Here is a 27,362-nt window from a genome sequence, read left to right on the forward strand (position 1 = left end):
GTAATTTGACTCCCAACCTAGGGTTTAATTCGCCTTCGACGCAAATGTCGCACTTCATTTTAAACCATTCACGGATTTGACCGTTCAGTTCACTATTCCGTTCCTCTACGATTGTTGGATTGCTGTTTTTGTCAGATCGACTTATTTCCTTTTTTTTTAATTTGCATTTTTTATTCATTTGATTTTGTTATACAATTAAATTACATCAATAGAAGAATTTTTGAAATTATCACAAGAATACATTAGCTGTTGGATTAGGTAATTTACACTAATCTAGTAATCGATGTTTAAACTTTAGTAAGCCTGGAAACTAAATTTTCTCGTACATTTTTCATTCTGTTTTATCACTTAATACAATTCAGTTCGTAATTAAGCTGCTCTGTGTTTCAATACAATTGAAGGAAATCTACGGAATCTAAGAGGTTATGGGCCCAGAATACGCAGTAAAAGAATACAATGGCAACGGACGCAAAAAAAATTGAATGTTTCTTTGGAAAGAAATATGAAAGAAATTTTTGACAACAATTGTGCGGGAAGCTGCGATACGATTTGGCCTGTGAGGTAATCGAGGAAGTCGAAGCAGTTACAGAAAGTCATAGAGGGAAGAATCGGAATCTTGATACATTTGCATGGGAAGCAGTGATACGGTTGCAGCAATGTTTGAAGCGATCGAGGAAGTCACAGTAATTGTAAACGAGGAAGTCACGGAAATTAGAGCTACGGAACCTAGTTGTGGTATCGGAATTAGAACAATCGAGAAAGAATCGCGGATTATACAACTGAATTGGTGTTAGTGGTGTTGGGAGTGGTGTATACCATAGTCCAGCTAATGCCTGAAGTGGAAATTGAATTTGGATTGCCGGAATCAACAAGAAATAGAAGTGGTAGAATGAATTGACCACTGGAACATGGAAATAGAAATGGAATATGGAAATGGAAGGAATATGGAAATGGAAGGAATATGGAAATAGAAGGAATATGGAAACAGGAGGAAATGGAAAGAAACAGGAATGAAAGCGGAACATATGGAATATGGAATCGAAGCTTGGAAATTTAATCGGAAATTGAATCTTTGATTTATGTAAATTAAGCGGGGGTGTTGGATTAGGTAATTTACACTAATCTAGTAATCGATGTTTAAACTTTAGTAAGCCTGGAAACTAAATTTTCTCGTACATTTTTCATTCTGTTTTATCACTTAATACAATTCAGTTCGTAATTAAGCTGCTCTGTGTTTCAATACAATTGAAGGAAATCTACGGAATCTAAGATTAGCATCACTATTATCACAGAAGGTATTACGGATGCTCACTACATTGCCACTCTGGATGGCAATTGAAATCCGTTGGAGCAAAAAATCCAGACTTCGCGGTTCGCCGGTTTTGCGTTTCATAAGATTTCCCAAATTTGACAAAAACAATTCAGTTTCCGGTCCGACAGACCCAAACGATTCGAATGCCACGGGCGTGAAATGGTAACGACGCTTCAAGTCAATGTAATGGTTGTGTTTGTCGCGTTCTGCATGATCAGCTGCAGCCCCACTTTTGTTGGATGTTAGATTGATGTACGATGGAGCTACAACGTCAACCACTGTAGCGTCCCAGATTAACGATCTTCCGTGGCTCCAGGGGTAGCTGGTCAAACCGTCTGGACGTTTACCGTCTCGGCGAGATAGACCTTGTGGTTCCCGAGTGTTCGGAAATCCGGCAGATGCAACAGCCATTGAATGATATTGTTTATTTCGGTGTGTCTGGCGTATTTACCAATCATTTTAATGCATGATAGCCCATGGTGACCATTTGAATTGACTATATACCCACAAACACAAACGTGTGGTTCACAAATCTTGCTACCCAAACGAATTGCCACTGCGATTCTCGCGGCGTCGTTGTCCAACAGAAGGCCCAATTGATGAGAAGGAACAGCTTGCAGCCACTTTGATGATGTTTTTGTTGATGATTTCCCTTTAGGTGAGGAGTATTCGGTTATCTTTAATTTGTAATTTTCCGTCAGCAGCATCAGAAAGCTTGCTTGTATCTTTTGAGATTGGTTGTGCCTTATCGCACAATTGTCACTGTAATCGAAGTCGCATCTTTGCAAGTCGATCGCTTGTCACAGCTCTGTTTCATCGCACTAATATCGGTCTCATCTTTTCCTCAACCACCGCTCTTCATCGAATCCCACCCAGATTTTATGTTTTACAGAGCAGATAGTGCACGAGAGTTAGAACGATTGGCGCGTTGTCATGTGAACATGTTTTGCATCACCATGTCACCTTCTCAAAGAGCAATCTACGATTTACCGATAGTCGGACATTCACAGATTCTGCAGCCTAATTTCGACGTGCGACAAATACTTCAGAATATCGATCAAAAACTAACTTTCAAAATCAATTGGTGAAGATCATCATCTTATCTATGAAATACGTGACTGTTTTCCGTTTAATTTTCGTTTTATCTCAGCAGAAGGAGAGGACAATCATTTTATATAAATCGAGATTCTCTCCGTATAATCTACCTCTCTTTGCGTTTTCCTCAAGCCTGTGCTATTGATTGATATTGATATTGATATTGATATTGCAACGGTTACGGATTGAAGAAAATGCAGAGAGAGAGAGAAAGATATTCCAAAGAGAACTCATTTTGTCTACGATCAGATCGTGGAGAGAGCAATTCCTCCCAAATATAAGAAGAATGAAGACTAACACAAAGGGAATCATTGACTTATTTCACCTTTATTGCATCTTTCACTGGCTATTTTTCATCTTGTGTTGACATTTTCCTTCTCAGCAATTATTTCTCTCCCTTAAATTTCGAGACCATTCTGCGTAATGTGCCTTTTTCATATGTGACGACAGGTTGCCGCTCGATTTCCACTTTTTTTCGCAGTGTTGGCATTTGTACAAATCTTCGCCGGTGTGAGTTGCGACGTGTTCCTGTTAACATCAGAAACTATAGAAAAAAATTGCCGAACATGAGAAGCAGGTATGTATACCTTCAAAGCGAAAGGGCTGTTGAACGGTTTTTCGCACAATGTGCACCGATGATTTTTTTCGCCGTGAACATATCTGATATGTTTGCGCAATCTGACTTTTCCCGAGTAAACTTTGTTGCAAATGTCGCATTTGGCCGGTTCGTTATCGGTGTGCTTTTCCTTCACATGTCTATTAAGATTATATTCGTTTTTCAACCTGCAAATGCATTCGCAATGGTGAGTATTGTTGATGTTATAAAGCTATTGCCTTCTTACCAATTACCACAAATATCGCACTGAACTCTCGGTTGAGGTTTCGTCGAATGTTCGCTGATAAAGTGATTTCGGAGAGTATGCTTCGATTTGAATTGACGGGCACATACCTCACAGACGTAATCATGTAAAGTTTCATGACACTGTCGCACATGACATTTCAGCGAAAATGACGATTGATAACTGAAATCGTTTTGAAGGGTCTTTAAGCTACATACACCGACAACTACGCTCGCTGTGCCTGTAAAACTCACCTTCGGTTGCATTTTTCGCATGGAAACTTCTGACCGTTTTTCGAAGTGTGTTTGTTCCAAACATGAGCCTTCAAAATCGCTTCTCTTGCAAAGCTACTCGAACATAAGCTGCATTTGAAGGCGCGTGAATCGAGCGGCGCATGATGGGCGACGTGATTCTTCAATGATTGTTTCGTCGAGAAACTCCTGTTGCACTGCTTACAATGGTTCGCATTCGGATTGGTGTGACTGCGCATATGAGCTACCATCTGCTGACGTGTATTATACTTTTTGTTACAACAGGTGAGGTAACCGCGCACATTGTGGACTCCGCGATAGTGTCGCTTTACGTCCATCAATGTTTTGAAAGTAACGTCGTTGCAAATGTCACATTTCATGGTAAACCATTCGTAGATTTCAGCGTTCTCTTTAGGCGATTCGGGATGCAAGATGTGATAACGGATGTGATCCAACAAATCACAACGACTATGCAACTTTTTATCGCAACATTTCAGGTAGCCAACGACCTGATGTTCCTTGCGATAATGTCGCTTGACTGCCAGAAAAGTATCGAAATTCCCAGCACTGCAAAGTTCGCATTTCAAAGTGAACCATTCACGTATTTGACCATTCAGTTCTCTATTCTGTTCCTCTCTGATAGTTTTGTTGATGACTTCGTCTGTTTGTCTCAAGGAGACCCCTTTTAATCTAAAGACAATTTGCCCATTGTCATCAACTTGTGGAGTTTGTTTAACAGGTTTGCCTTCATCATTAGGAATTTCAGGAATTTGGTCAACAGATTTGCATTTACCATTTGATTTACTATTTGACATGGTTGAACCTTGCTCACAATCGTAATTGCTGTCATCTTTTTGACTTACTTGCGATTCCATCGCTTCCAAATTAAACTCTGTTTTCTCTGTAGTCAATTCGGGATCTACATCATTTACGGCATCGTCAGCAACAACATTATCATCAATATCAGCACTATCATTCTTATTATTAGTCGAATCCCAGTACGACTTCTGAAAGTCCTCCACTTTTTGGTAAAACTCGTGAAAATTTTTGGTCTGTGCCCAACACACTTGGCACAGCCACTCCGTCAATCCATCATTCGAATGAACCTATATGGAAAGAGATTATTATTATTTACGTCCAGTATTCACTCTCAATCACAGAATCGTACGACGCCTCATCACCTGAAGGAACCAGAAATGTTTGGCTAAGATTACAGCGATTGTTGAATCTTGATAGGTTTTCCAAATGTTTACTGTTTCATCACTGTTTTGCAGACATAAACGACAGAGTTGTGAGTGTGAGTCCATAGTTAGTCGGTTCAAGTTTTGACGGTTTATTTAAGTATTCCGTATTCAGCCAGGATCAGTATTTTATTGTTTTTTTCGGAAGTAAACAAAAAAAAACACAAAACTCTTTCCAATATTCACAATTTTTGACATTTTACAGCAATCGGTGTGAATTGTAGTAGATTGAGATTCAAACTTTCGGTTGATGATGTCTTTTTGGCGGTTGTGCATAAAGACCAATGGAACTGAGTGAATCTTTTTTGTTTTGGCCAAGACATTCTATAAATCTACTTTCATGATAAAAAATGATTTGAAGAATGCCTCGGCCAAAGATATCACTTGGTTCTATGGAAGTTTAAGTAGAAGTGAACTGATTGAATTACTTCTCTTTGAAGATTCTCTTTCAAGTAAACTCTTTATTTGGCACCAGAAAAGTATCGTCAATTTCAGAGTAGATTGTCACTCAAAGCCGTAGGCCTAAAAAAGCATTTCTCACCGAGTTGCAAAGTTTTTCTCAAAAAAGCCAACGAAAGTTTTGCTTTTCATCACTGAGTTGAGCTAGTTAGAAATCTTTTGCGTCAACACTCTTTCAATCTTAGAGTAATTATACCTAGTATAGAGAGGAAATTTGTATGACCAACATTAGTTTGTATAAGATACACTTTTCGAATAATTTTACACAAATACTTGCATACGTTGAGACTTTTGATAGTTTAATTTGCCTTCTTAATTAAGAGGACAAACACATACTAATAAAAATTTCGTATTTCATGTTGGGACCTCATATTTTACGTAATTTTGTTCAAAATTTCCAAAGTATATAAACACTGAAGGTACCGCAGATCCGCAAAAACACGCGGATCCCTACTTTCGGGGTGAATATAATTTTCATAACGTTGGACACAAGTAAAATCGAGTAAAATTCACTTTGTTAGGTTGCATCGCAATACTCAACACAGAAAATTTTATACTGAGCAACGCAGTTCTGACAACATTATTACGCCAAACATCACAGATGCAACATTATAAATCTTAAATTCACCCGAAAGCAGTGCCTATTTTTCGTGAAATTTTCATGAAATTCGTGAAATTTAGTGAAATTCGTGAAATTTCGTGAAATTCGTGAAATTTCGTGAAATTTGTGAAATTTTGTAAAATTCATAAAATTCGTAAATTTCACGAAATTAATCCAATTTCTGCAAAAATCCAATGGGAACCGATTTTTGAAACAAAATACGAAGAGAACTTTTAGCGATCGTTTCACTGTTTATCATTGCAAGGTTCTGAAAGAACCAGGTTAAGACAACTCTGAGTTGATCACGAATGCGGTGACACACAAATTGAGTTCAGCGGCTACGAAGTTTATATGAAAAAGGCAACGTAACAAAAACAAAATTCCGAATTTTCCTAAAAAATATTTTCTTCAAGTTGAGTTCACACACAATCTGTACTGAGTACGTTTATCGATTCTTGTGTCACCCGCCTTCGTGGGTGTCTTAACCTGGTTCTTTCAGAACCTTGTATCATTGTAGGTTTTTAAATGTTGTTACAAATAATGCAACAAATCCAAATTTGACCATTCGAGCCTTCCGATGTCGGATTCCACAATCCTTGAAAACGCAGTTGAACCATTGTTGAGTTTTGGCTTTTTCTCCGCTTTATTGTTTTTACATATAAAAAATTAACAATGTCTACGGTGTAAGGTATGATCGGTCGTCGCCCTTTTGGGATCACACTTTGTTATATATGTGTGTTAAACGACTAAAATCTATTTTGAAAGAGCTCACGATTTAATTAAGAAATAAAAATATTCTAGATTAGTCTAATCAAGCGACAACGTCAGAAATAATGATTCTTCTCAAATCTTTCTCAATTTAATGACGTTGAACCGATTCGGTTCAACCGATCATTCATTTTAAATAAAAACGAGTTATATAACAGTCGGAGCGTTTGCTGCGACTGAGCCCCATACGACCCCGTATATCTATTGCGTACGTGACCCTAGTGTGACTGTCACCCTACTGTCACCTATTGCCGCTATCATCCAAGAACGATAACAAACATAGTCACCCTACTTGACCGTAAAACCTATTGCGCCCGTAAACGTAGTTAAAGTTAAATTATCATGAAATGTGCAAAATGTACATGTGCAAAAGTGAGTTCAAGAAACGGTGGAAAAAACTTGAAATAGTTATTTATGCAACAAATTGCGAAAAGTGGTTGTTTTCGTCACTAGATAACGCTTCGCTCGTTTGATAACCACATCATCATGTGACGAAAACACACTTTTCGCAACGTGCTGCATACAACGTTTTCTGCAACAACCGCGAAAAGTGAACTTTTGAAATGCAAATTTTACATAATAGTAATTTATGCAATCAAGTGATATAAATTCGTTTTTAGGCACTAGAGGTGTAGATTGTCACTCGAGGCCGTAGGTCGAGTGTGACAATACACATCGTGTGCCTAAAAAATCATTTATCAACGAGTTGCATACAACGTTTTTCTCAAAAAATGCGACGAAAATTTCTTATTTCGTCACTGAGTTGAGAAAACGATATAAATGTGTACATATTAGAAATTGTGCATATTGCAATTACGAACTACCGTACGACGTTCCTTTCAAGTGTAACACCAATTTCACATTGACCTAAAATTTTAATTTATTGAGTATAAATACACTTAGGGCAGAGTAGCAGCCTTAGTCCAAGGACCCCAATTTAACATTTTTTCAACAACCTTCTCTTCGGTTTTCGATTACCTTCCAAATTAAACAAAAATTAGGAAAATCGTAGGAAAATCACTTAGGGCCGATTAGCGGCCTTAGTCCAAGGACCCAAATTTAAAATTTTTTCAACAAAATTTTATTTTTCATGTGAGGGAGGGAGTTTTGAAATTTTTCTTAGGTTTTCGACCCCTTACATGAAAATTTTTTTGTGCGTCTGTTTTGGACGATTAATTTTAGGCAATTTCGCGAGTTGTAGTCCGAACGAAGTGAGTCCAAAACAGACACACAAATAACTATGGTATTCAATTACTTTCCATATAAAACAAAAATTAGCAAAATCGGATGAAATTTACTCGATTTATGTATGTGCAAAACACACTTAGGACCGATTTCAATAAACCTTTTTTACCTAAATTTGTATCGACAATTCCTATCTTTTCATTTCATTTCTATCGTTTATTTTGCCGTAGATATCCCCGAAAGACCTTGACACAATTAGGCGACCCTTAACATACGAAGGGCTGACTCGAATATGCCCATCTTCAAGATATCGACGTGACAGACAGACTGAAAGAAAATCTGTGAACATAGGCAAACCCTTTACCCTCACAGACTGCTTCGAATTCCATCAATTACACACGGCACGCAATACGTACTTCGTACGGGGCTAAAAACTTCAAAATAAATGGTATTCTGATATGACACTGCGGAAAACTTAAATGAAATTTAGTGAAATTTCGTGAAATTCGTGAAATTTCGTGAAATTCATGAAATTTCGTGAATTTAATGAAATTTCGTGAAATTCGTGAAATTTCATGAATTTAATGAAATTTGTGAAATAAATTTTGAAAATAGGCCCTGCCCGAAAGTCGGGATCCGTATTTCTTGCTATTCCCTGAGGGTCTGCGCTACCTTCAGTCTCTACGTAGAATTACTCTTATCTTTCAATAGAGTATTGCATTATCTACAGTCCCATTTATGATTGAAAAGTGCGGGAGACTCCTAACTACAAAGTATGCAGTCATAAACGATGCCAACGAAAAAGCTGCTATGCGTATAATCACGGCTCTGCTTCTAGAATGAACATAAGAAAAATTCGGAGGCTTTTGCAATCAAAATAGGGCATGCCGAGTGCCGTTTATTTTCTCGTAACGATAGTATACACAACACATACAATCGTACACGCATATTTGAAAAATTCGGAGGCATGTTGACGTTGGAAAAACGAGTGTTTGTGCTAGAAGCAGTGCTATGGTATAACATATGGTTCTGCGCATAGCACTGCTTCTAGCATGAACATAGAAAATATTCGGAGGCTGATGAAATCACAGTAGGCACTGTGTTTCTTTGTAAAGATAGATGACTTGTTTTCGTTGTATGAGTTAAAACATTTCATACAAACAATCCTAAGCGCTAGCTCTTATCACTAAAGCATCCAAATTTGACACTTGTCAATTCAGTGCTCATGCTAGGAACAGTGCTGTGTTCTGCGACATTTTGGACCCTAATTTTTCCACTTTTCTTCCAAATTTTAAACTCCAATTTTTCTTCTGCACATTTAGCTACAACAATAATATTACGAGAGATAAATAGTATCTTGAATGTTACCTATACCTTACCTACAACTTGATGGATATGCATACAAAAATAAACTAAACTAAATTACAGAAGTGTTAATTCATCTGTCCCGTTAAATACATGAAACGAATGGGAGTAAAACTAATGAATGGATTTAAATGGATTAAGCTTTAACTAATCGAATGACCACGACGATTGTAGGTATCTTGTACAATTTCATTCTAATATATATGTTCGATGGAATGTGCTCAAATGCGAATCAAAATCTTCTTGTCTATACCCACGATACCAACGGCGAACTCAATTACGTTAACGCATCCGAAATATCATAATTTATCGCTCACGATTACAGGGCAGATTTGTTTGTAGATTTAGGACTGAACCAGAAATTTTTATTGGTGACTGTCACGATATCACAGTTCTGATCGTACGCAGCATAAATGTAATATGATTGTGGAATATTGTTTTATTGGTACTGGTACAAAACATACTGCTGAAGGCAAGTGGTGTTTGATGTTGTAACGTTTTCTTGTCATATCCACCGTTTCATGATCATACATAATTCTTACTTACCATCCAGCATTGAAAAGTATCCAATAACATTTTACCTATTTCCGAATGTACAGTTTTATTGGCCATACGATTTAGCACGCCACAAGTATAATGATGGTATTAAATACTAATCCGTAAATATGTAAGAGTCCAGTCGAAAACTACAACAACATCGAAATGTGTTATGTTCGTTGATTATTAACTTGTCAGCAGACGGTGTGTTCGAAAGCGCTTATTGCTTATGATAATGAATTTTTATGTGTAAATGATTACGCTAATTAAGATTGATTGAATATTAGCATTAAAATTTGGTGTAACGGTATGACATGCAAAGGAATACATTCCATATAATTCGAACGGCATCTAAAGTTTGACTGGGTCAGATCGTTTTTCATCTGCATTCTGCTTGTTTCACAAAACTGATAAGTGACGAATTGAAAAAATATTGAACGACAACATAACGTTTCACAGAAGGCAAGCATCAGCAGTTTTTCTATCGAATCTATTACTTCACAATTTGGTCTGATTATTTCCAATAAATCGACTTCAAATCTTTTACTTCATTTTTTTAAACATGCTTTTTGCTATATAATGCTATACACTAATGCTGCTGCTGCAATTGTTTTAAATCATGATCAGCAGTGACGAACCCAATTTCTCAGGGGAATGATCGTTCTTTTAGTTAAACTGTTGGACTTCTTGAATCAAAGCACCTTTAATCTTTTTTGTTCACAATGCACTTAAACATTTAGTTCACCCAACTTTCATTCTAATTTTTACCTTCTTCATCCAGCATAAATAAATCCTAATTAGTTTCGTCATTGCAATTTAAATATTCCAATCTCATTTATGGAGCATCCAATTCGGATTACCTAATTAAAACAGTTCTGTAACAATTCTTAAGTCATCTGTACAATTCCGTTGAATCTTTGCATGTAGACTAATATGATGTGTATACAAAATGTTAATAATTTTGTCGGGCGTTACGATCAGTCAGCCATAACAGCCGATTGAGAAAGCAATAACGGCGAGTGTGATTTTGTTGCAGTTCTATAATGATTAACGCTCCGATTTTCCTCAGTGGGATTTCTGCGGCCTGATTTCTCAATTGACCACAAGGGACGAAGTGCGGAAGTACGAAGAGCAACAAATGCGATTTGATGTTGCCATCGAAAACAACTATCTTCTAAGTTGAGTCGTTGCAAAGCAAAATTCCTTGTGTGATTTCGGCCTCATCATATTCACCCTCTCTTTCAATTAACTTTCCTGAGAAAAATCGTAACAAGTATTTTATCACAGTTGACACATACAAACACAAATATATGTTTCATTGTGACACGCATGGAAAAGTGTTGAAACCGAATATATGCATGTACAAGTAGTGCTGGTAATGGTACAGCTGAAGCAAATTTTTGTCACGAATTTGGCTGGCATTACCTGTAATCAATTTACCAAAACGTTCATTAATTTTAAGTTTCAGTAAAACGCTTTTGACTCCAAATTTGTTGAGTGTATTGTATGCTTGTTTTGTCTGTTACTTTAGGGACCACTCAAAACATCCTAAATCCAAGTATGGGGAGAGTTCAAGAAAATTGGACAGAAACTAAAAAGGAGTTGATTATGATTTGTTAAGCTCCAATTTCTTATATTCCTAACCATAGACCACATCTACGTAAGACCACAGGTTATGCTACCACTGAGACTCAGCGAAGTATATAGTTTCTAACGAAGTAATTTTTCTGAAAGTCGACTTTTTTCGTCGCATATTTCGTGGTACATACATGGACGTATCTTCTCTGGTTTCCAACTAAATTCTTATTTCTTTAACTCCTGTTATTTCTTAAATCCACAAACAAAGATTCATTTCCATTTTCAACTTTAAAAAAAAAAACTGTTTTGGCCATTCAATTTCCATCGGCTGCAACCGATGGTATAGATTCGAGTGTTAACCACATTGATGGAACTTCCGAAGAAGACACAAAACGAAGAAAATGTTATCGCCACACAAACAACCTAGGTAAACATTCAAAGAAGTGGGTCAACATATATAAGCTAAGTTCAAGGCAACATACGTTTCAGATGTAAGACGTTTCTTGTTGAATTCACAATTACAATACAAATGAAGACATAAAGTTGGAAACGCTAAGTGTTGAAGAAAATAAAACGAAAGAAAGAAATATAAAGCAAAGAAACAACAGATATTGCAAGTGAAGTGAAGTAAATTTCTGCAAAAAAAAAATATTTTTTAAATTTTAATTTGATTTTTTTTTAAATGTTTTAATTGTTCATTAGGTTTTTTTTGTGATATAAATAACCAATTAAGGATAAATCAAATTCAAAATTAAAGGTAAGTTGAAAAAGCAGTCAGAGAAAAACGATTTAGATTTATTTGCTGGCCAGTCGAAGAAGAATATTTTAACTGAACAAATGAACCCAACCCAGAAACTATAATAACGTCGACAAATGGACAAGTGAAATTTCTGTAAAAGTCGTCAAACTTTAAATTGATTCACTTTATCGATTCGTCAGTTATACCTGATTCGTACGTGTCTTGATTGTATTAAACAATAGAAATTGAGAAATTCAGAAGCATGCGATTATTATATTTATTATAAAACAGAAAAAAGATCGAGTCTGTTTAAAGTTTAAATCTACAAAAAAAAAGAAATGAAAATGATTTGGTCGTTCATGTCCATCTAATAACAGTTTGTGTGCAATCGAAATTATGATGTACTTAACATTCAAAACCATCAAAAATGAAAGAAAGAAAAATTTTGATTGACGATACATCTGTTGTACATGTTGTGACCGATGGAATTGTTGGAAGATGGAAAGTAGGTTGATGACTCTTCTGAACTGTGCGACACAGAAACGAGTATAATAACAGTTAGAATATGCATATTATAATATTTTTTTTATAAAATGTCTGTTTAATAACCGATTGAGAATGTACAAGTCAAAGCGGAACGAAGAACGATAATTTTGTTGTTGTTGTTGGTATTGAGACCTGTCGACTATTCACAGACCCAATAATTTGTTTTTCGTTCTTAATTTAATGGCTTTCTGATGGGTATGTGAGGAACAGAATGAGGTTACGATAATTTTTTCTCTTTAGTTTCCTGTTCTCAATATAACATTTTGTTGTCCATTTCTGTACCAACGATGCTAAAAAGTAAAATTTAAATTCGTTTCATTTCACAGTTTTGTGTGGAATGAAAATAAAAGAGGTTCAATGAATTTGTGTTCTTGTATAGCAACGAAACATTTAAATTGGTAAGCATTGATTCAGGAAAAATAATATCTCTATGAAAGAATGGAACATTGTGATTAAAAACATCGATGGGTTGGTACAAATTAAAGTCAATGAGCGCATCTGTTCAGTTGATTGCAATAAAACGAGTTCTTTTTTATGATTTTTTTTTCTTCATTCGTATGGGAAATATATGATGCATCCACAGTGTAGATTCTACACAGATGTATTACCCGTACATATGGGCATAACATATTTATCATACAGCTCGACGTACCTGTTGCTTCATACAAACTTTACTTTTATAACGGTCTCAATGCCCATTTCGCCATGCAGGTAATATTTCTGCCCGTTTTCTTGTAATAAATTAACAATTACCGCAGATTGTGTATGGTTATACTTTGTTGACTTTCAAGCATTTTAATTGCTACACACAAAAATAATAAATTAATTTCAAGTGCATTTACAGTAGTAGAAACGTATGTCTCACGGTGAGATTTAAATGTTTGTAGAGATTTGTTTAAAAAAAAAAATGTTTTGCTTTCTTCAAAAGACTCTTCTTCAGATATGCAATGCAATTTGATTTACGGTTGAGTTCAAGACATAAATACTGCAAACATGGTCTTTCCACATCAGGATTCCATGTCTTCACAACTTTGTCATTAACATGTATGTAGATTGGAACAGTTGGTTTCCCATTGCGCAATGCCAAATGAATTAGCTTAGAATTGCCATTTCAGAAAAGGTTAAAAGGTTATTTATAAATGAGAACAGAACATTGCCGCTGGTGTATTTTCTTTAACCTTCTATCAGTTGTTTTGGACGTATACACAAGTACCTGTGCCCTTTTCACTCTCTTAAGTGTTTTAGACTGATTGTATTATAAAAAATTTATGATAAAAATATTGAAGTGATAGATTTGTATCAAAAGTTACACAATTGAAGTAATAGATTTGATGATTTTGTTTTGATACGCCTTCCATTTCTGGAAGTCTGAATAGAAACGAGTTGAAAAAAAGATTATTCTCAGGCTCTAAGAGTCGAAATGACATGAACATCCATGGCTCAACTTCTTTCCGTTATTTTTAGTATTTTTTCGCAATTCCGGTCCATAATCATCACCTTTCCATGCATCCATTTAATATCGTTTTGAAGGTATTTATTTCACAGTGCGTTTTTGATTTTTTTTCGCACCTGGGCTTTTTCACCTTTTTTTCGCACGCTACAGAGCTTAGTACCTTTAAGAAAGACTAAATTTTATAAATAAAAACTTTGCACAAACCAGGATTTGAACACCCAACACCAAAATTCTTCCAAACACCAAGCAACGACCATAGCCATTCGGCTACAGAGTCACACAATTATACAGAACGTATTGTTGAAGCGTACATACTAAGCATTGACTACTTGATTTGATTGTATTTAGCACGTCTCTATACATCACATTGCAATGTGTATATAGTGCAGGTTGCTTGATCGTTCAAATGAATTTATGTTTGCATGTGAATGTTTGGTAGAAATTTTGGTAATATTTTGCATTGGATAGGTGATTATGGCCCGAAATTGCGAAAAACGTTGTATCTACCACGGTAGGTATGCCGGTATTTTTTCGCACACGACGTCTTGTCGACCTCGGCTTCGCCTCGGGTCGACAATCGACATCTAGTGCGAAAAAATACCTTCCTACCTACCTTGGTAGATAAATAACTATTTTCTAACACGTTGTTTGTTTATATTTCAACACCAAGAATTCATAATACTAAACCCTATGTCTTTCAAATTCTCTAATTTTGCGAAAGTTATTATGAGTTTTAAATGAACTTCAGATCTGATGGGATTGTTCCACAATCATCTAAATTTTCGACTAATGTTGAATGATTTGTTACGCTCCATTTACACAAAACATGCATTTTTTCGCATCTTTTTTTGAACTGTTGATTTTGTTGTCGGTTGACGGGAAATGAAAAGAAAACAACGAAAACATTTTTCTGGGCCAATTAGTGATATCTTTGTTCAAATTCGTTCTTAATGAAACATTTCCAGATTTGTGTTGGTATCGCGAATAGTAAAACAATAGCACATTCTATATCACGAAACGAATTGTCATAACCGACTGTGCTGGCAGTTTATAATTCATCTATTCATATCACTATATTCATAGCAGCACAATTCCAGCCAATTATGGGAAAAAATATTACAAAAGCGCAAGAGAGAATTAAGCCCGCCGTTATATCAATAGAAAACGGCTGGGGAAAAACTTTCTTTGAAAAGTATGTTTCTTTCGTTGTTCTTGAAAGTAGAACAAGAATGTGAATTAAATCCATAAGAAGGTCGGTTCAAACCAATAACAAAAGCAACTTTTCCCTTTAAAGACCATTATCGTTTTCCATTTCATTTCCGTATACAGTTGTTCCTCACCCACATATCAGTTTGCAGTTTAACAACACAAAGAATAATTGCAAATCACTTTTAGTCATCTTATCATTTCGTCACGTATGCCACCGATGAGTGCATAATAATTACAAGCAATAAAGTTCGGATGCTGAAAGAGGATACACATTAATAACCAAAAATGTGTCGTTGGAAAAATATTTAAATTTTTTTCGTAGAAATGAGTAATCTTAAAAACGACCATTTGTCGTAGAGTTATTTTTTTATCGAAGCGGAAATAAAACTTTCTTCTCTACAAATTCCTGTTTTCTTAATCATATTTTTTTCGTGTACCTGCAATATACCACTGAGTGGTCGTCGGCATGAATGTTATAGATGTTTTGCATTGTATAAGCCGAACAGTTTATTGGTTTAAGAAAAAAAAAAACTCATATTTCGCTCAGGTACCTTTAGTGTTTTAGTTCTGCCAACAATTTTTATGTTTGAGATAATTATCATCAGACGATTACATTAAGATTGTGTAGGTACGAGAGGCGCTGGTTATTTCAAAAAATGTTAATTGAGGATCTTCCATTCGAGTGGTAAATAGCTAAACAAGATTTCGTTCCACGTAAAATGTTTATTTTCTTACTCTGATTTACCTATCATTTGGTAGTGTTAATTCCCTGGGCGTCATTCAGATGTTGTGCACTCTTTTTAGGGTATGGGATCCCGAAAAATGCAAAAGCCTCACCATTATTTAGGCAATGCAGGAGAAAAGGGTTCTGACAATTTTGAGTCGAGTCTGTCTCACTTTATTCTGATTACTTTGACTTTCCACATTACAATCTAAACGATATTCCTTTCATAAAAAGCTACAGTAAGTGAATTCACGCCGTAAGTGCGGTCGAAATTCAAAATGGAAAGTGCGGAGGTCTTTCTAACGTAGCGTCATTTTCATACAAGGAAGCGTTGAAATGTACTTTTCGGTTCACTTTTTCAACGAATCGTTCACTTAAAATTCAAATTATAGGCACACTTACGGCGTGAATATAGAGCACTTTCATGTTCAACGATTACAATCCATTTTTTGTAATTGAGCATTTAACTGATAACAGGTGGCGCTGCACCGGATGGGCAGAACCAACGTCATCTGTTATCATTTCTCTATAGTTAAAGAAACAACGTCAATTTTATTGTGAGTTAAGGTGGAAGCCTCTTCTTCTTAGGCGACAAATAAACATGGTTCCTCACTTTAGCTTGCAAGAATTTGGATTATGCGAGAGATTGACGTCGTAACTCTTTGACGTTGTTTCATTAACTATCAGTAGATCGCTGCTAGTGGTTTTAGAGGATTCTCCGCGGAGATTAAATTTTGTGCAGGCTCCTATTTTCAATTGTGGGAAATGAATCTCCCTGAAAATGACATACTCTTTGGATGCCGCCTTCCAGGGAGATTCATCTTATCTCCCATGATTGGGTATTGTCTGGTACACAGTACACTCTATATGAGTGTTGTATAACATCTTACCCGTTTAAAGTGAACATTAAACAAACAAGCAATAAATTATGAAAACCGAAAGCGTCATTTCAATTTTATGTGTAAAACAGCCAAAAACAAAGCACAATTGAGTTATAAATCCACTGAAAGAATCAACTTACCATCACGACGAAATTCCAGTGCTTACGTAACGAGAAAAGTGTTCACTTGAACCACAATGCCATCATCGGTTCTGCACCGTGACGCCTCATACAAAAGATTGTTTCGATAATTTTTGAAAAATGAATTTTCCAAAATTGACAAAATAAAATTGTTTCAATTAATGGAGCTGCTTTTGTTATGTGTTCAGTGTCGTTATGCCATTTTGAAAATGTTTATTTCTTGAGGAAATCTGATGTATTGTTTGAGCCTAAACACCATGAATGAAATTATCGAAATGTTAAGTCATATTTGTTGGAGACAAAATTATAATTTCTGGTTTAGCGTTCAGTTGTCGCTGTATATTCAAAGGACCAACACTTTTCATTATTTCATTCGAAACATTTTGTCGATTTTCAGATGAATCAAAATACTGTAACTGGTTGGACATTGTTCACACTACTGGCGTCCAGTTTAGTGATAAATGTAATTGCCTATCCGCAAGTATGTATTGTGCAAAGGCAGTAAATTCAGTAAAGAAACTGTTCACTTAAATTAAATGTTTAACTACTCAGGCAACAAGTAACCTAGCTGCTCAGTATCGACCACCACAATTGCCTCAACAGAAACCATTGAATGGTCCCAGCGAATACGTTCCATCCGCTCGATACGAAGAAGGCGATCGTAAATTTGCCGAGAAACCCAATGCACTGAAGAAAGTCGCACTGGACGATATTGACGACGACATTCAAACGAACCAAATCACGGACAATGGTGGCGGTGGATTCTCATGGACGAATATGTTGGGAACATTGATGACAATGTTCTTCAACAATGCGGCCAATATTCAACCAACGAAATCCGATGACTTAGAAACGAATGGTGGTTTGGCCACATCACCATGGGCCAATGTTATTTCAATCGGTATATTGTGGCGACGATATGGTTAGAGATTGAGACAATTTTAACGTTTCACTGTTCGATAGGTCTACGCATCTTTACAACATTATTGGGCGGTGGTGGAGCTACGAATGACGGTATCGATAAAGTTGACAACGGAGGTGGTGGTTCACCGATGCAGGTAAATCTTTTGAATTGGTTTTTTAGCTTAACTTTTTACTGGTTAGAAACGTAGACTATTTGTTGACCACTTCACGTAGATGCTAATTTTTAGTTCACTCTTAATTTGGCAACGTGTGCACGCGTATTTTGTATCGGAGCATTCACAGAATCATTACAAAATGGCTTCCGGCATTTTTCCTGCCACATCATGAGACTTGCTAAAATTGGATGTCCCCTGCCTCATACTCTTAGAAGATTTGACACAAAAATAAAGAACGAAATCTTTAATCTTGAAAACTGTTAATCACAGACTAACTCCCTTAAGAGATTACAGCATTTGTGGAAGGTTTCTCCACTTCATTATGTCTGTCATCTCAGTCTCTGAGATTTGGGAACTCATTGACGCCGTAAGTGTGCCTAAAATTTGAATTTTAAGTGAACGATTCGATGAAAATTGATCCGAAAAATACATTTCAACGCTTCATTGTCTGAAAATCACGCTACGTTAGAAAGACCGCCACACTTTCCATTTTAAATTTCGACCGCACTTACGGCGTGAATTCAAAAAAGTCGCTAAATTTTCAGAAATTCGCCATAATACCCTAAGTTTCACAGAATTCACCAAAAATCGCTGAATTCCCCACAATTTTCTAAAATTCCCTAAAACTCCCAAATTGATTCCGCAATCTTAGTGCCTGTGGTAGCTACCAAAATCAGAAATGCAATTTATAAGTCGACTAATCGTACATTTTGTTCTGAGAAACAACTTATAATTTTTGAGTCTTAGTCGCAGTCTCTAGATTTCTCTCTCTCTCTCTCTCTCTCTCTCTCTCTCTAACATCCTACCTAAACTCTGATCAAAATAAGTTTTTACTTTTTCGTTGATATTGCTTGTTTCCATCGCTCTGTTCGTTCCACATCCGTAAGTTTGTTCCATCCATTCCTTCAATAAAAATATCGACTCACGCTTTATGTCTTCCTTTTCCCACGTAACGAGAGATTCGCTCGTTACGTTTCTCCTGATGAAAGAATAGCATGCAATGTGGAACGTTGAGTCGTGCAAGCTTATTTGAGTTTAGTTTACTAAGCCTTTTATTTCAATAGAAGACAGTAAGCCATTGAGGAAAGGATATGAAATATTTCCAATAGATTCGTAAGGCAAGGTCAATTCACGTCGTAAAAGCGCTACAAATGCAAAATGGAACGTGGAATCTGTTTCCTTAAAATTCAAATTCTGGTGGGCACTAACGACGTGAAGAATCTTGCTACGACAAATTGCACGAAATAACCTGTACAGTAGGGTAAACGAGTTAAAATGTTAAGTTCTTTGCGCTTTCGGAAATGCGAAACTTGAATTAATTGACGCAAGATGGACGGGTTCATGATGTGGTGAAACACATTTTTTATTGTACATTGATTTAAAAAAAAAACGACAACTGCACATGGCACTATGGTTTTCTCGCTTTTGCTTTAGGGTATCCTTGCTGCTGTTTTATCGGGCGTCTTAGGCACTAAAGATCCAGAACAGGTCAACACAATGGCTAAACAAGCGGGCGAGGTAATAACAGAAACATTTTGTACATAAAAATAATTTTCAAACCCTCTCGTTAACAGTCCAATTGACGTTGTTTTTATATTAGTTTCGCTTTGTTCCACCATTGATACATTTAGCCAATAAGTCTAACCGTTAACCGTCTTTTTCTCTCATCCCTCAACTAAGTTCATCAACATTGTGGTCAACCTTCTGGATGCCCTAAAGACATCATTCTCGCACCGTTCACTTGCCGCCCGATCGATTGGTAAGAAAGATTCGGTGAGCGATGCTGCCGTCGCTAGCATTGCCATGATGAAGAGTTACGTACGCACATATCGAAATGCTGACGATAAATGTATGCAACGGTATCTATGCGAAGCGAATATGGAATGTAACAAGGACATTGGAGGCTCATCCATTTTCTGTCAATTGGGAACGTAAGTTGAAGGAAAAAGTGGAATTGGATTAAGTTTGATGACTGCATTTAGTGAACGAAGTCGAGAAAAGTCATTTAAATTTGGTTCTTATTATGTCACCACTCTCCTCCTTTGTGCTGGTCCTCCTTTTGATTTCATGCAGAAATATTGGCCGAGAAGGAGAAGAGTGAGTGGGCTTACTATAATTTCCTTTGTACAAATACGATGAACCATTTCGGTCTTTGCTTCAGCAAGAAGTATTATTCACGCCGTAAGTGCGGTCGAAATTCAAAATGGAAAGTGCGGAGGTCTTTCTAACGTAGCGTCATTTTCGGTTCACTTTTTCATCGAATCGTTCACTTAAAATTCAAATTTTAGGCAAACTTACGGCGTGAATTAACTGTATCCGGTTTAATGAGTTGTAAAATTCAATTCAAAATTTCGAACAATCACACTTCTCGATTTCGGTTGACCCCAAAATCCCCTAATTCTCGACTACTAAATGAATGGCCACCACTCGTCGGATACGCATTGTTAAACTAAATTTAATTATTCCAGATATGCTACCAGCTTTGTACTAGAACGAACAACCGGCAATTCATTCGAAGCATTTTACGATGCTGGACGTCGCGGTCGATCTGGCGAAAATTGTCGACAAATTTACCTCGAATGTAACGAAGTTTAAACTTAGACATTTTCTCAAAACAAACACAAACATTGTTTGATTGGCTGATTTTTTGTGTGTGAATGAATCTCGGAATGAATGTGACTGAGTATTTGCGAAAATATTTTTTTTTTATGAAAGTTTGCCTTCGATGGTTAGTAAAAGAAAAACATCCGCAAAAATATTTATTTTCGAATGAAGAAAAAATTTGTTAGAAGAACGGAGAGCGGAAAACTTTCCTAAAATTTGACGTATTAAATTTGGTTGCGTTACCAAGCAGCTAAAAAAAGTTTTGATTTTTCTTTCGATGTAGACGCGTGGTGTTGTAGCGTTCTGTTAGACGAAGCAACTGAATCTATAACACTATTTTTACCTGTCCTATAGCAATAATTTATTTATTTAAACTTTTTATTTATTCAAAACGTAAACCATTTTCTCGAACCAAAATCTTTTTGTGCATTTAGTGTATACGTGCGGGTCTGGCGTAAATGTGATTGGATTGATTTGAGGAGAAATGTCTAATTTGAATTTTTAATTTCGAGACGATTTAATTTACATTTATTGAATGTGTAATTAAGTTATTTTTTTTAAAACAAAACAAAAAAGAACAAAGTTGTTACAAAAAACGAAAAAAAAAAATGTTTTTCATTCACGTCTGTAGTTTCCCTTGTCCTACACAAAAACAATAAAGGAAATTGTTATTTTGTCAAGTGTGGCGTTTGCCGAGGCGAAGACGAGTGATGAAACCACACAAGGGAAAATTAAAAGTTCCTAACAATTACGTGAGGTATTTTACTAACTAAGCCCCGGGAGATGAATTTTAGCATTCATGTCAATGATTTTACGCAACTCAGCATCATCACTTCCAATTTTGTCTCTCCACGCTACACTACACAATACCAGAAACGCAGGGATCGGAAATCGAGTCAAAAGTGATGACAACGCCCTTCAAACCAAACTGCTTCCAATGACAGCTGCCAAATTCACGTCAATGCGCTTCAGAATTTGAATTTGCGATGAAGTGTGGAGGTAATGTCATATATGAATAACCGAATTAGATGTACTGTGGCACGAAAGTTCAATACCAACGCCATCTCCCTCCTTCGTTAAAAAAAATGGAATAGAAATTCGGGCCATCTGTTGTTGGATAGCAAAAATATTTTGTGAAATACAAGTATATCGCAGTCAACCATTAAAAAAAAAATATGTCAGTGGCATCGAACTTATGTGATACCTTCACACTATATTTACCTTGGATGAACCAATGAATTAAAAAATAAAGTTCAACGCATTCTTATATGATAATAAAGTTAGTTGACCAAATACAACACTTATTTGGTTGTCATTTTGAATTTGCAGCAGACTTACGGTGTGAATCAGGGCCTATTTTAAGGAATTTAATTTCCAAAAATTTCCAAAATTTCACAAAAATTCTTAAAATTTCCAAATTTTGTTTTCTGTTAGATCTCATTCCGAAGTAATCAGTTAAGCTCAAAGACATGAAAAACAACTAAAAAGGCAGTAAAAACAACATTAACGATGCAATCTGGTGTTTTTAGATGAAATGACGAAAAGTGATGGAAAAATGTGAGAATTTTTGGAAATTTAATTTCCTTAAAATAGGCCTTGGTGTGAATAGAGCACAATTTTGTATGAAAAATCTCACATATTTTTTGACAGTGCAAAAAATTGTTCGATACACTGTCCAATTCCAGTTCTCTATTTAGAGTACCAATCATGCTTGAAGAGCGTTGGTAATGATCAAGTGGATGAAATTATGATGTTTGACTTAATTCGGTAATCCACATTCATGCACTTAAAGACCAAACTGAAAATTTCGAAAATTAACGAAACAGGAAACAAATGAGTAAAGTGGGCTAGTGAGAATTAAATTAAAATAGTGAGTCACAAGCCTGGATGTTATTGTCCTAGCCTTGGATCATACAAGAAGCACCATTTCCATCTATATATGTACCGTCTGCAAGACACTCTAACCAACGCACTGTCTAGCACTGAAGCTGACTTTGAAGTCATTCAAATAGAGAGCTGAAACCATCAAAGTTGGCTATTGTTTTTCATACAATAATGGTTAACAAAATATTTAAAGAAAATAGACAACAGGTGTGTTTTTGGCCTTCTAATTGAGTGATGTCAAAGTCAGCTTTGGTGCTATCAGCTTCGGTGATAGACAGTGCGTTGCTCTAACACAAGACACAAAATTTTCTGTCACACCGAAGAGGTGTGTTGGCTTATAAACACGGCAGAACGCTGAATAATCTATAGCCTTATATTTTGCGAAAAAAAATACAGTCGCTAAACCGAACTGGTGTGCATACGTTATTTTGCACCAGCTGCACAATTCCAAATGGGACCTTTTTTGACTTTTCAGAAATGAATCGTTCATGCCTGCTATATTTTACTATGACATGTTTACAAATGATCCAAACAAATTAGTAAACGCTATGACTGAAATGTTTGTTTAAATTAGTCTGTATGTCTGTCATAAATAAATTTATTCTGTTTTTATTTGAATAAAGATGAAATTTCAAGTTTTCATCATTTGCAATTCATTATTGAACTAGCAATCATCAAAACCAACAACACATGGCTCCATCAAAGTCGTGCTATTTAAATTTTGCTCTAACACTATTTAGTAGGGGTCGTGATGAAAACGTAATACGACTTTGATGTTATATTAGGCCGACCTCCAGTGAGGCCTTTTTAATGATTTCTTTTATATTTGCTGAATATACGGCAGAGTGAAATAAACCAGGCAGGAGCGGAAGCGGTTTATTTGACTAGAGACCTGAATTATCTAGAAGCTTGTATATTTTGCGAATAAAATTAATTCAATTTATGCCAGTGTTCACTTTCATACAGTGTATTAGGTGACCTAATTTAGGTCCTTATTTGACTTTTGAAAAATGAACCGTTACAACATCATAATTGCCTTTAGATGCCTCTGTTGCATAAATCGAATTGTCATAAATGAATAAGCTCATGGTGTAAACGAGAATGTTGAAAGTTCTCTTGTCTCAGATTCGCAGAGTGGGGGGAAGGAAGTCTATAATCCACGCCGTAAGTGTGCCTAAAATTGAAATTCGAGTGAACGAATCGATGCAAAAGTAACCTTTGCAGATTACATAAATTTACACATTTGCAAAAGTTTCTTCAAGTGGAATAAGTTATCATCCACAAACCAATTTTTCCCTTAAAAGTAACACATTTTTGCATGGTTCAATGGTTTTACTTTTACAAAAAAAGATTTTGGTTAAAAGAAATCATCAAAAAACGAATATTTCTGCGCACAAATGTAGGCTAGAAAATTGCCAAGGGGTGAGCGCTCTTAAGTGTAAAGAGTTATTTGTTCACCAAGGGAATAACGTTTTATTTTGATGCCACAATTAAACCAAGAAAATGAAAATTTCTACCCGAGACCAACACAACGTTTTTGACAACAAAGGCTCCCGAAGTTTTAGGCGAGGTAAGAAAATGACTATTTTCTCGTTTGCGTTGTGAAGAAACCTTTGTGACTAGATTCCACATCCCTTTACTAGTCAGTGCTACAAAAATGGGATTTGGAATGTGTGCACCTTGCTTGGAAAAAAATACTATTTGCTTATGTTACCGCTAGCGATGATAAACATAATAGACCAGATATCTGGACTGGATAAATGATTTCTTATGGTACTCATACGAATTTGATTTCGTTTTATTGCAAGTTATTGCAAGTCTGTTATCTATCCTATTATCTGTCCTATTATCTGACTAGACTTCAGCGTTTGTAGTTGACCTTGTTTAAAAATTACCATTGCTTTTCGTTTGTGATTGAATCAAAATTCATAAACCTGTTTTCGAATTCGTTTTGTATAATACGAAGCAAAGACGCAAAATTTGGATTTAGTTTCAATACAAATTCTGTGAAAATGATGGTGAAATTTGCAATCCTTGTGTTCGCTGTTTTGCAATGTGCAGTTTTGGCGATGGGTGCAGTTGCCCAATACCCAGTGTCAACTCATCCAGGTATATACACTTTTTCTTACTCATAAAAATTGACTGAAAGATAATATTTTATCGAAAATAATGTCAGATTATCCGGAAAAATGTTGGTTTGAGGATGATAAGAAGGCGTATGGTGTTGGTGAAAAGTGGTTCAAACCAGATTCATGTGGCAGATTTAGTTGCAATGCCGACTACAGTGTAACTTATGTTACGTAAGAAATGAAATATTTCTTTTCGGTGAAAATGCTTTTCATTTTAAATCATTTTCAGTTGTGGCGTTATCGCTGTTGACTCAGATTCAGGTTTCACTATCAGTGAAATAGATGTGTCGAAACCGTACCCTGAATGTTGTCCGCAAATAATTAAACAATAATTTACAATTTATACAACAATTAAAAGAGTAAAATAACTGAGATATGAGTCTTGTGGTTTTTTTATAGATTGAGAAGTAACACCCAGTTTACCAATATAACTTTTTACTTATTGCATCTTCGGAAAATTAGTCATTACTTCAGCTGATCCAAACATACAATTAAAACTGTTTACAGCTATCAAAAATTAGGTATTATCACATTTTTGTTTTATGTAGGATCTGATATTTCTTGTTCCAAACATTCTGGCAGCTGTTATATTGAATAAAATATTTGATTTTTTTTCCCATTCGAAATTTTTGTCGCACACATGTTACGACCAGTTTACTGGGATACAAACCAAAAAAAACTATTTTTCGCAATTCCGGTCCATAATCATCACCTTTCCATGCATCCATTTAATGTCGTTTTGAAGGTATTTATTTCACAGTGCGTTTTTGATTATTTTTTCGCACTTGGGCTTTTTCACATTTTTTTCGCACGCTACATAGCTCAGTACCTTTAAGAAAGACTAAATTTTATAAATAAAAACTTTGCACAGACCAGGATTTGAACATCCAACACCAAAAATTTTCCAAACACCAAGTAACGACCATAGCCATTCGGCTACAGAGTCACACAGTTATACAGAACGTATTGTTGAAGCGTACATACTAAGCATTGACTACTTGATTTTATTTAGCGCGTCTCTATACATGAATGAATTCAAATGAATTTATGTTTGCATGTGAATGTTTGGTAGAAATTTTGGTAATATTTTGCATTGGAAAGGTGATTATGGCCCCAAATTGCGAAAAACGTTGTATCTGCCACGGTAGGTATGCCGGTATTTTTTCGCACACGACGTCTTGTCGAACTCGGCTTCGCCTCGGATCGACAATCGACATCTAGTGCGACAAAATACCTTCATACCTACCTTGATAGATAAATAACTATAATATCAAGACTGTCAAATCTATGGATCTAGAAAATATGACACATTTTGCGCCTCAACGCAAAAGTGTTATCAACAAAAAATTGAACCAAAAAATTTAAGAAAGAAAATTTTAGAAAAAAATTGCGTCACAAGTGGCAGATGATTCAGGACATATTTTTCTCTATTTGAACTATTTTCCTAACAGTAGTTTCCTCAACATCTGTCACTTGTGACGCAATTTTTTTCTAAAATTTTCTATCTAACAACAGCTCAAATCTAACAAAAAATCCGATGGAATTTAGGAAATGCCAGAGAAATTATCTGTCATCCCAAAATTTAGGAACCAACCTTGGCACAACTCACTTATATCGAAACTAACCCAAATCCATCGAAAAATCCGATGGAAGTTAGGAAGTGCCAGAGGAATCATCTCTCATCCCAAAATTTAGGAACCAACCTTGGAACACCTCACTTATATCGGAAATAACCCAAATCCGTCGAAAAATCCTATGGAAGTCAGGAAATGCCAGAGGAATCATCTCTCATCCCAAAATTTAGGAACCAACCTTGTAGCCCCTCTATTATATCGGAAATAACCCAAATCCATCGAAAAATCCGTTGGAAGTTAAGAAATGCCAGAGAAATCATCTGTCATCCCAAAATTTAGGAACGCGTCATTTATGTCAAAAATAACCCAAGAACCATCGAAAAGTCCGATGTAAGTTAGGAAGTGCCAGAGGAATCACCTGTCATCCCAAAATTTAGGAACCAACCTTGGAACACATGATTCATGACGAAAATAACCCGAATCCATCAAAACACTTTTTCCAACATTTACCAATCATAATTCATAATTACTAGCTGGAAAAATAGTATATTTCAACATACCCCAATACCCATCGGTATTCGCCCTCGTATCCATACACACCTTGTGTGTATTGGGGTATTTTGAAAGATATTTTTCTGTAATAGTGAGAGTGTGTTGGTGCTTTCCTTCCCAACCGTTACTTTCCCGCTCGACCGATTCATATCATACCTCACCAATACACTCTCACGTATACAGAAAAAAATATTTCTTCTGACACACACACACAAAGCACGCTGTTATATGGCATTGTATGCTCCCAAAAACGCTTGCATACCCACATTTTTTTAAATCTTTTTTTGATCTAGGGTTCAAGATTGACCTATAACCAAAATTTCAGGAAAATCGTATGAAACGTTTAGGAGTTACGAAATCGTCCTTTTTCATAGGAACTAACTAACTGACTAACTTACGTAGCCAATTTGAGTTACCTGAAAATACGAAATTTTGCTTATTTTCATACAAACATCAATATTTCGAAGTTCAATATCTCGGCCAATTTTGAAGCTGCAGTAACGTGTAATAGCTCGTTGAACTCGTATGGATGCCTAAATTCCAAATATTTTCGGGGGTCGTTGGAGTTAAGAGGGAGAATTCAAAAAGTTGCTTGAAATATGCTCTGCCGTCCTCAA

At 35.9% G+C, this 27,362-nt stretch overlaps 2 protein-coding genes and 3 long non-coding RNA genes across 6 annotated transcripts; 3 read left to right on the top strand and 2 right to left on the bottom strand.

Annotated features, from left to right (window-relative positions):
- Positions 1-2,715: 2,715 nt before the first annotated feature.
- Positions 2,716-4,902, bottom strand: LOC119072749 (transcription factor grauzone-like). Its single transcript, XM_037178039.1, has 5 exons — positions 4,679-4,902; positions 3,501-4,603; positions 3,250-3,429; positions 2,995-3,190; positions 2,716-2,935 (listed from the first exon to the last, which is right to left on the bottom strand). Exons 1-5 carry the CDS (start codon positions 4,802-4,804, stop codon positions 2,786-2,788), a joined length of 1,755 nt encoding a protein of 584 aa, XP_037033934.1. The 5' UTR covers positions 4,805-4,902; the 3' UTR covers positions 2,716-2,785.
- An 83-nt stretch (positions 4,903-4,985) lies between these two features.
- LOC119072862 lies at positions 4,986-22,707 on the bottom strand. The gene is made up of 4 exons (XR_005086942.1): positions 22,576-22,707; positions 16,689-16,691; positions 13,948-13,955; positions 4,986-4,995 (listed from the first exon to the last, which is right to left on the bottom strand). It is a non-coding gene; the product is annotated as an uncharacterized LOC119072862 (long non-coding RNA).
- LOC119072854 lies at positions 6,928-26,255 on the top strand. The gene is made up of 3 exons (XR_005086941.1): positions 6,928-6,938; positions 16,143-16,145; positions 26,135-26,255. It is a non-coding gene; the product is annotated as an uncharacterized LOC119072854 (long non-coding RNA).
- Positions 11,709-21,179, top strand: LOC119072786. Of its 2 annotated transcripts, XM_037178083.1 has the most exons (8): positions 11,709-11,858; positions 11,934-11,988; positions 17,321-17,404; positions 17,476-17,824; positions 17,887-17,981; positions 19,437-19,520; positions 19,683-19,933; positions 20,471-21,179. In XM_037178083.1, exons 3-8 carry the CDS (start codon positions 17,321-17,323, stop codon positions 20,595-20,597), a joined length of 990 nt encoding a protein of 329 aa, XP_037033978.1. In that variant the 5' UTR covers positions 11,709-11,858; positions 11,934-11,988; the 3' UTR covers positions 20,598-21,179. The 2 variants fall into 2 exon arrangements, with proteins under 2 accessions (XP_037033978.1, XP_037033986.1); XM_037178091.1 differs by lacking the exon at positions 19,437-19,520 and having other exon boundaries at positions 11,710-11,858.
- On the top strand, positions 24,447-24,993 carry LOC119072836. The gene is made up of 3 exons (XR_005086932.1): positions 24,447-24,599; positions 24,667-24,790; positions 24,849-24,993. It is a non-coding gene; the product is annotated as an uncharacterized LOC119072836 (long non-coding RNA).
- Positions 26,256-27,362: the final 1,107 nt, after the last annotated feature.

This window comes from Bradysia coprophila, chromosome II, assembly GCF_014529535.1.
Source record: "Bradysia coprophila strain Holo2 chromosome II, BU_Bcop_v1, whole genome shotgun sequence".
NCBI classification, from domain to species: Eukaryota; Metazoa; Arthropoda; class Insecta; order Diptera; family Sciaridae; genus Bradysia; species Bradysia coprophila.

Bases quoted from the DNA above. Each gene is read 5' to 3' on its own strand.
- LOC119072786 (XM_037178083.1), top strand. From the start codon at position 17,321: ATGAATCAAAATACTGTAACTGGTTGGACATTGTTCACACTACTGGCG. The intron at 17,405-17,475 runs GTATGTATTGTG...TTAACTACTCAG, and splicing joins ATGTAATTGCCTATCCGCAA to GCAACAAGTAACCTAGCTGC. The intron at 17,982-19,436 runs GTAAATCTTTTG...CTTTTGCTTTAG, and splicing joins GTGGTGGTTCACCGATGCAG to GGTATCCTTGCTGCTGTTTT.
- LOC119072749 (XM_037178039.1), bottom strand. From the start codon at position 4,804: ATGGACTCACACTCACAACTCTGTCGTTTATGTCTGCAAAACAGTGAT. The intron at 4,604-4,678 runs GTGATGAGGCGT...CTTTCCATATAG, and splicing joins AACATTTCTGGTTCCTTCAG to GTTCATTCGAATGATGGATT. The intron at 2,936-2,994 runs GTATACATACCT...TGATGTTAACAG, and splicing joins ACAGCCCTTTCGCTTTGAAG to GAACACGTCGCAACTCACAC.